Below are 9,073 nucleotides of genomic sequence, written 5' to 3' on the forward strand. Positions count from 1 at the left end.
AGAAATCGACTTTTACGGCCGATTTCTTTACCCTCGCTTAACTTTTAACTCTGTTTTACCGGCGCCTTAAACCTGGGTTGAAAGTAAGGCGAGGGTGAAGAAATCGGCGCATAGTGATATTAATTTAAATAATATTATTTATTAAGATGCACTTCATTGTATTTATGTCACTTACTTGGTACGTTGATAGCGTTGAAAAACGCTGTTTGGTATAAACACAATTTTGATCACTGAAAACCCTAGTTTTTGAATAATTGAAGGAGTAAAAAAATAAAAGCTACTTCACATTCGGGATACTAGGATCCCTTAAAAAAAGCGCGAAAATACCATCTCGACATAGATTTTTCATTAGGGCTTAAATCGCAAATGTAAACAAACTGCGTTTTCGCTATTACGACATTATGCAACAAAAATACTAGAAGATTGAGGTGAAAATTAGTTAAAATGGTTTTTAGTTCGATGTATAATTAAAGAAAACAAAACGGCGAAACATGCATTTTCTTCGAGATTTCGACTTAGGCCCTTCTTCTCATATGGAATATAAAGGCCAAACTTACATTTTTAGACAGAAGCGGGCGTACGGTTATTATTCACAAATAAAAGAATAAACGGCGATTCTGTTATATAAATGATAAGCAATATCTACTATGATCATGTCTACTCGATAGTTGTTGCACATAAACATTCGAATATTTCGATATTTTCATGAAATTTGAAGAAAAGATTCACGCGCCCTTTCTTTTACATTGGGTTTCTATGCGCCCATTTGCTGAGCCCTATTAAAAAGTATACTGTCAAGCTCGCCCATTTACCCAGCCCTACCCAGCAAGACAGAGTCAGTTTAGCCCATTTACCGCGCCCTTCTGAAAATTATGTACACGGTTTAGCCCTTCCGCAAATGGTGGTTGCTGAAGGGCGAAATCACGACTGGGATGCAAATTGGGCGTAAGCATTTTTTTAGTTTCTACCCACTAAAAGCACATAGGAATTAAATTCTTTGTTATATTGTCATAAGGTTTAACGAAAAATGCTTCCGGAAAAACACGGTCATAAAGTAATTTATACCTACAATAAAAACTACATTTAGAAAACCTTCGCCGAATATTGAAACTGATTTTTCTCCATTTGAGTACATTGCGACTTAGGCCCTAATGAAAGATCTGTGTCGCTATATGTTTTCGGTCACTGTCATTCAACTGTTGGCAGCGCCACTGGTTGTGACATGTTGAAACTCATTCGTGCTTGCGGTGTAAGATAGGTGGATCCATTCGTCATTTTCCAGGCAAGAGTTGCCGGGAGGCTATTTTCCAACTCGGATGAGCAAATTACGCTTATACTTACTGGCAAATTGGTCGCAGTTTCAAATGTAACGTTTGGGCGATTTGCCATAATGTTTTGTTCACCATCCGCTCGTACTGTCAAAAGTAAAGAAGATACCAAAAAGTACCCAAGACATGAAATGTGCGTCTTTTTCACAGCTTTTGGACGAAGTATATAAAAACTAAATCAACGTATTGGTTTCATGGAAAATATTGAAAAGTGTAAAGCAAATCGGTTTTTTTTTCAAACTTGGGCATGATTTTTTTTTCTTTTTTTAATGTGTAAAGTAGTAAAATTATTTTCCTTGATACCATAAAAAATTGAGAATGGGCAATTAAATACTTACGTAGATATGAATTTTTCAATCGCGCCTTTCGTGCGAAAAGCGTACCGCCACGCGCTTCGCTCGTACTCGGGCTTAACTGCATGAGGTTTTACACACCAACACGTTGTGTAAAACGCACTTGCAATTAACTTCACTATTTACTGGAAATAAATAATAATAAATAATAACTATTCTACGGATTGACTTTATTTTTTATGAGGATGTATAGTATGTGTAGCCAGTCGATGAACCACGGAAAACTGAAAAAAAAATTCTCTCATTATTTTTAAGAAAAGTGAGCGAATTTTAATTAAAAATATCAAATTTTTCGGCTATTTTCCGAAATTCATTTTTTAATATTTTTTGGTTTATCGAGTCCAAATTTTAAAAATCTTGTTGAATTTCCTGTTTCAGACAATTTTATCAAGAGTTATCATATCCGCCGTGGCGCTCCTCCACGTGAAAATGATTGGACGTCTACTCTTGGAACGCTCGTGTGGCTCTGTGTGACTGCAATTATTTCTCGTACATAATGAATGTATAAATAAACCATTGTTGTCTTCCCTAATAAAAAAAATTATACACGAACTTTAACCCATATAATTCAACGATTCCACATATTGTTTGGATTATACCCTGAACAGGTCGTTAGGCTCTTGGATCATAAGATGTTTATTAGGGTTACCTTCAAAATCGTTAAACAAAATTACTTTCGGTTTAAGCACTTTACACTCAATTTTGTTGTTGATTTTATAATAAAAAACCTGTTTTAATCCACCTAGCGGTACAATTGTGCCTTTCTCAATCATGAAGACGAAAATGTTTGCGTTGTTTATATTCATTAAAAGCTTTCAAATGCATATATTATATTTTATTATTATACATGACGTGACAAATATACAAGAAAAGAAATCATTATTCAAGTTCTAAAATTTTGCAAAAGAAAAAACAGCCACGGTAATATTGAACTGAAAAAAGGTGCAAAATCGTCCCAAGTCCCAGTCCCAAAAGTCCCAAAAAGTCGATTTTTATAAAAAAAAATTTTTTCGTGATAACATAAAATCTCGACGTTTCATGCATTTTGAAGATGTTTGGCATCAAAAATACGAATTCGATTTCTGAAATTTCATGGGGTCCCCCCTTCGAAAAAAAATTGAGTTCCGGCTTATATGGGAATTTCATATGTGACCGGACGGTTCAGTCTATATTTCCGGAACAATATAAGCGAAATTTTACAGACATCTGTGGGGATAATATAGCTATGGCACTTTAGAACAACTTTTTCAACATTTTTGATTTTGGACCAATATGTGTAATCTTGACCACCTGGCACTTAATGCTCAACAGAATTTTCAAACCCCACAGAAAAGGGCTCAAACTTGGTCAAATGATAGCCCTTAGTGTCAGTCACAAGATAGACATAGTGAGAAATCCGCGCAAATGGCACTTTAGAACAACTTTTTCAACATTTTTGATTTTGGACCAATATGTGTAATCTTGACCACCTGGCACTTAATGCTCAACAGAATTTTCAAACCCCACAGAAAAGGGCTCAAACTTGGTCAAATGATAGCCCTTAGTGTCAGTCACAAGATAGACATAGTGAGAAATCCGCGCAAATGGCACTTTAGAACAACTTTTTCAACATTTTTGATTTTGGACCAATATGTGTAATCTTGACCACCTGGCACTTAATGCTCAACAGAATTTTCAAACCCCACAGAAAAGGGCTCAAACTTGGTCAAATGATAGCCCTTAGTGTCAGTCACAAGATAGACATAGTGAGAAATCCGCGCAAATGGCACTTTAGAACTTTTTCAACATTTTTGATTTTGGACCAATATGTGTAATCTTGACCACCTGGCACTTAATGCTCAACAGAATTTTCAAATCCCACAGAAAAGGGCTCAAACTTGGTCAAATGATAGCCCTTAGTGTCAGTCACAAGATAGACATAGTGAGAAATCCGCGCAAATGGCACTTTAGAACAACTTTTTCAACATTTTTGATTTTGGACCAATATGTGTAATCTTGACCACCTGGCACTTAATGCTCAACAGAATTTTCAAACCCCACAGAAAAGGGCTCAAACTTGGTCAAATGATAGCCCTTAGTGTCAGTCACAAGATAGACATAGTGAGAAATCCGCGCAAATGGCACTTTAGAACTTTTTCAACATTTTTGATTTTGGACCAATATGTGTAATCTTGACCACCTGGCACTTAATGCTCAACAGAATTTTCAAACCCCACAGAAAAGGGCTCAAACTTGGTCAAATGATAGCCCTTAGTGTCAGTCACAAGATAGACATAGTGAGAAATCCGCGCAAATGGCACTTTAGAACAACTTTTTCAACATTTTTGATTTTGGACCAATATGTGTAATCTTGACCACCTGGCACTTAATGCTCAACAGAATTTTCAAACCCCACAGAAAAGGGCTCAAACTTGGTCAAATGATAGCCCTTAGTGTCAGTCACAAGATAGACATAGTGAGAAATCCGCGCAAATGGCACTTTAGAACAACTTTTTCAACATTTTTGATTTTGGACCAATATGTGTAATCTTGACCACCTGGCACTTAATGCTCAACAGAATTTTCAAACCCCACAGAAAAGGGCTCAAACTTGGTCAAATGATAGCCCTTAGTGTCAGTCACAAGATAGACATAGTGAGAAATCCGCGCAAATGGCACTTTAGAACTTTTTCAACATTTTTGATTTTGGACCAATATGTGTAATCTTGACCACCTGGCACTTAATGCTCAACAGAATTTTCAAACCCCACAGAAAAGGGCTCAAACTTGGTCAAATGATAGCCCTTAGTGTCAGTCACAAGATAGACATAGTGAGAAATCCGCGCAAATGGCACTTTAGAACAACTTTTTCAAGATTTTTGATTTTGGACCAATATGTGTAATCTTGACCACCTGGCACTTAATGCTCAACAGAATTTTCAAACCCCACAGAAAAGGGCTCAAACTTGGTCAAATGATAGCCCTTAGTGTCAGTCACAAGATAGACATAGTGAGAAATCCGCGCAAATGGCACTTTAGAACAACTTTTTCAACATTTTTGATTTTGGACCAATATGTGTAATCTTGACCACCTGGCACTTAATGCTCAACAGAATTTTCAAACCCCACAGAAAAGGGCTCAAACTTGGTCAAATGATAGCCCTTAGTGTCAGTCACAAGATAGACATAGTGAGAAATCCGCGCAAATGGCACTTTAGAACAACTTTTTCAACATTTTTGATTTTGGACCTAATATCGATTCAAAATTAAAATTTGAAAGTCCTAACATGTAGCTTCAAAATAAAAATTCAAAATCTATTTAGTAGATACTCTGCATTTTATTCCCCAAATAACGGCTCAATTTCGGGCTTCGAGAGTAGAGAACAGAATATTTGTGGTTAATTGAAAAATTGATGGCTCTTTATTGGAATTTATTTCTAATTTTATCTCTTCCTGCTGATTTTAGATTTAATTCTTGATATGAAATATTTTGGTGTCTGAAAATCAGTTCGACTTATGTCGTTTTCGATTGAGAACCTAGACACTAACCCAGGTTAGTTGCTTCAAACAAACGTTTTTAATGGAACTGAGTTGGGTTCTCGCAAAACAGCAGTGGTGTGAGCGAACCCGAAATATATTTCAGGTTGGAACCCAACTCGGTTTTCAGTTCAGTGGCACATAACCTAGGTTCGAAACTGGCTTCAAACGATTTGACAGCAGTTGGTTCCGAAACTGAATTATGTGGTTTTCGTTTGAAGCGAAACTGAGTCATTTCCTAACCCCAACTGCTGTCAAAATGTATGAACTGACAGCAGTTGGGGTTAGAACCTCACTCAGTTTCAGGTTCAAGCGAAATCGCCATTAGTTTCTGCCTCAACCAAAAACGACATTAGAAAATGCAAGATTTTCTTGCATGAAACAGCTCGATCTTTTAAATGCAGGTGTCGCAAAATTTTAGTGCCTGAGTGTTAGTTCTTTTTTTCAAATGTAGAGGCGCGAAATTTTAGTGCCTGAATTCTTGGTGGCTAAGTTGATGGTAGTTTCAGTGAACTCCGACAGAATTTACAAATACGAGACCGTAGGAAAAATCGCAGGTGGTATTTTTGTTGTTAGAATTATCATAGTTCGCAATAGTCGTTTGTTATTGCAATTGAAGCTATCATTGTTTAGCCAACAATTTGGTGGAAATGCCCCCAAAGAAAGATGCCAAAGGTGGCGCCAAGGCTGCGCCTGCCAAAGGTGGTGGTGGAAAGAAAGGTGGAACCGGTGCCGGCGATGAAGGTTAATATCGTTAATATAGAACATGTTTTATGTCTCCGTAATTTCTATACAATACTTACAGGTGGGAAAGAAAAAAAGGGAGGCAGTGCTGTTAAGGTGCGACACATTCTGTGTGAGAAACAAGGCAAAATATTGGAAGCATTGGAAAAACTGAAGGAAGGACAGAGCTTCAATGTAGTGGCGACAAATTACAGTGAAGATAAAGCTCGGCAAGGAGGTGATCTTGGATGGCAAATTCGGGGGGCCATGGTTGGTCCTTTCCAAGATGCTGCGTTTGCGCTACCAATATCAACGATAAATGCACCAAAATACACCGATCCACCAATTAAAACCAAATTTGGCTACCACATAATTATGGTCGAGGGCAAGAAATAAAACAATTTACATGTTTTAGTTTTTATTGTAACTTGAATGAGTAAGCTTCGTAATTCAAAAACTTTTCTTCAAGGAGCTCCTTCGATTCCCTTCGATCGATTTAATCCACTCTCCAGTTCGGTAAAAGCAATAGGCTACTGCATAAAGCACCAAATAGTTGTTAATATTTTCATAGTAAGTCCTTCTGATGTAAATGTACCCTACTTCCTCTCGAGCGAAGAAGAAAAAGTTCGACAACACTGATAAAATGAACACGTGTGTTCCTACGAGTGCTCCTATCCGAGTATTGTTGCCGAATATGCTCTTAACGAAGCCTTCCAAAACAATACAAATCCAATTCAGCGCTGACCATATCAGGACGAACGTGTACAAACCATGCCAAATGTAGATAAATACAAAGGTAATGGAACTTGCCAAAATTTTTCTTGTTCCACACGACGTTGTTGTGCAGAGTTGCGTGTAGATGTATCTATTGGAATAAAACTTTGATTATGGATAGCTCTATTAATTGGAGCAGGAAGTTACCTGAACAAAAACTCATATAGACCCCGGTCGAAGAATTTCCACATATCCGAATATAGATGAACCCTTCCTATGCAAATAGGTTTTTGTGGCATCTCCAGACCGTCAAAATTGCCGAATGCAATGCCGATGCCATAGAATATTACGTACTTGACGTAGAAGAATTGCCCCATGAGATAACCCAGTCCATATAAAACCCAGAGATTTGTGTGTTGCAGCAACTGTAAATAGTTTTTACTGTATGTTCTGCTTTACAAAAGATGGCTTTTTCGAACAAATGTGGTTTACATTCGCAATAGAAACAGTAAAATTAAACGAGAATTAAACTAGATCGAACCACATTCGTTCGCAAAAAGAACCGATCGAATTGCTGAAAAAATGTATTCAATGCATTTCATGATCGTTACCTTTAAATCTAATTGGATGATGTTAATGTAGAAAAAATGTTGACCAGTTTCCATGACAAGCGCCCAAAAGTAGCACACACAAAGTCGCCAGGCTAAAGTTTTAATTCGTTTGAGCGTATTTATGCTCTCAAACGGCCAACTCAATTTGCGACACTCTTTAAACCGATCATATATTATTACCGGACCGAACAGAAGCAAAGGATAGTAAAACGAATACCCCAGTAGATCAACTAGACGGTAGTGTTCGTTGCTGCCTTTCGACTTAGTTTTATCCAAACAAAAGCACGTGCATTTTATCACATTCCATGATATAATAATACTGAACTCCAGCAGCTTATCGTTATCAATGTCCAGCAAAATATTCAATTGATCGTAAAAATATAAGATTTTCACCGTATTGATGGCCGCTATCCACACAAATGCCTTGATCCACAGGAGGTAAATACTTTCGCTCCAAGAGCTGATTGTGTAGAAAGTTATGTTTTGTAGTAGAAGAATTAACAGAACTTTGAATCCGTAAATATAGAGTATCGCTCCGCAACCAAACACAGTTAAAGCCGAGGAAATGTGCTTGAACCGTTTAATGCGAATGATTTCAAAGAAAACTGCATGAAAGACGAAAATTAATGAGTTATCGACAGCGAATTTTTTGTAGATTTCCCACTCCCAGTCGTAATCATCGCGACGGCGGCCTTTGAAAATTGACCAGCCTTCCTCGAGGTAGTAGAAGTTTTGGAGACCATCTAGAAGCAAAGAAATGTTTTAGAATGTTTCTAGTCAATATGTGCATGGGATTACCATTGCTAATCTCATAATTCTTGTAAAATGAGTAAAACAAACATGCTACGTAGAAAACTGTACAAAGTGCTGCATCAACTGATATTTTGATAGAACCCATTGTACCTCACACTCCTCTATACTGCAACGGTATAATGGCTTTGTCGGACTAAATCTTTTGAATGACTTTAGTCTTCATGAATGAACGTGAGCAACACCAACAACTGTTGCTCTTTTCTCTTTCACATAGTGGTACGCACACACGTTACCGTTAGTTCTGCTACACTACTACACCTTTCCATTCCCGGAGGAAGGTCAGATAAAACGTAAACAAAATAGTGATTCGGTGATTCTCTTTGCTTCAAGTAATTTTTAGACTAACTTGTGCCTGATTTTATAACACAGCATCAGCTTTCAATAAAGCAACTTATAATTCGGACGTCTTCATGCAAATGGTATGTTTTTATGATAAATTATCACCTAAAAACACCTAATTAAAAATGTATGTCTGAACACTACACAAACTCACATGCGTTCCACTACAGTAAGGCTTCGTTATTTTGACACCGGATTACTTGGTATTCCATATCTATCATTTTAGCATTTTTCTATCAAGTTGAACTTGAGTGAATTTCGCAAAATCACCGACTTTCATGAAGCATGTATTTTGTATAGGGGATATGATGTGTAACTTTTGACATAAATATTTCGTTAAAATTCGTTTTTACGGAGGTACCATTTTAACCTCCTAAAGTTTATTACTCGATAAAATAGTAAATTTTGTATCATGAAAACTGCTTTGGATAATTTAATGTAATTTTGCACACTTATTGAATGATTCTCACACTATTTTCGTATTTGTTCTCGTGTTTTTCGCGTTAAAACAATTCAAAAAGAAGGTTTAATTACGCGTAAAAGTTACACCTTCAATAACACGGTGCTGCAATTTCGGCTGAAAACCGTTGTGCATGAGGACCGCACTCCCTTCCAGTCTTATTCTTTCCTCAGAAAATGTGCACATAGGTAAAAGTACACCGATAGCCAATTGAAC

General features: G+C 37.0%; 2 protein-coding genes across 2 annotated transcripts; one reads left to right on the forward strand and one right to left on the reverse strand.

Annotated features, from left to right (window-relative positions):
- The first annotated feature begins 5,722 nt into the window (after window positions 1-5,722).
- On the forward strand, window positions 5,723-6,347 carry LOC131684416 (peptidyl-prolyl cis-trans isomerase NIMA-interacting 4-like). The gene is made up of 2 exons (XM_058967271.1): window positions 5,723-5,941; window positions 6,003-6,347. Exons 1-2 carry the CDS (start codon window positions 5,848-5,850, stop codon window positions 6,314-6,316), a joined length of 408 nt encoding a protein of 135 aa, XP_058823254.1. The 5' UTR covers window positions 5,723-5,847; the 3' UTR covers window positions 6,317-6,347.
- A 20-nt stretch (window positions 6,348-6,367) lies between these two features.
- Window positions 6,368-8,554, reverse strand: LOC131684414 (protein-cysteine N-palmitoyltransferase Rasp-like). The gene is made up of 4 exons (XM_058967269.1): window positions 8,044-8,554; window positions 7,246-7,988; window positions 6,842-7,059; window positions 6,368-6,785 (listed from the first exon to the last, which is right to left on the reverse strand). Exons 1-4 carry the CDS (start codon window positions 8,141-8,143, stop codon window positions 6,371-6,373), a joined length of 1,476 nt encoding a protein of 491 aa, XP_058823252.1. The 5' UTR covers window positions 8,144-8,554; the 3' UTR covers window positions 6,368-6,370.
- Window positions 8,555-9,073: the final 519 nt, after the last annotated feature.

The sequence above is a fragment of the Topomyia yanbarensis genome, chromosome 2 (genome assembly GCF_030247195.1).
Source record: "Topomyia yanbarensis strain Yona2022 chromosome 2, ASM3024719v1, whole genome shotgun sequence".
NCBI lineage: Eukaryota > Metazoa > Arthropoda > Insecta > Diptera > Culicidae > Topomyia > Topomyia yanbarensis.

Coding starts and splice junctions, on each gene's coding strand:
- LOC131684414 (XM_058967269.1), bottom strand. CDS start 8,143: ATGGGTTCTATCAAAATATCAGTTGATGCAGCACTTTGTACAGTTTTC. Junction 7,989..8,043: donor GAATTATGAGATTAGCAATG/GTAATCCCATGC, acceptor CTTTGCTTCTAG/ATGGTCTCCAAAACTTCTAC. Junction 7,060..7,245: donor TCATCCAATTAGATTTAAAG/GTAACGATCATG, acceptor AACTATTTACAG/TTGCTGCAACACACAAATCT.
- LOC131684416 (XM_058967271.1), top strand. CDS start 5,848: ATGCCCCCAAAGAAAGATGCCAAAGGTGGCGCCAAGGCTGCGCCTGCC. Junction 5,942..6,002: donor AACCGGTGCCGGCGATGAAG/GTTAATATCGTT, acceptor CAATACTTACAG/GTGGGAAAGAAAAAAAGGGA.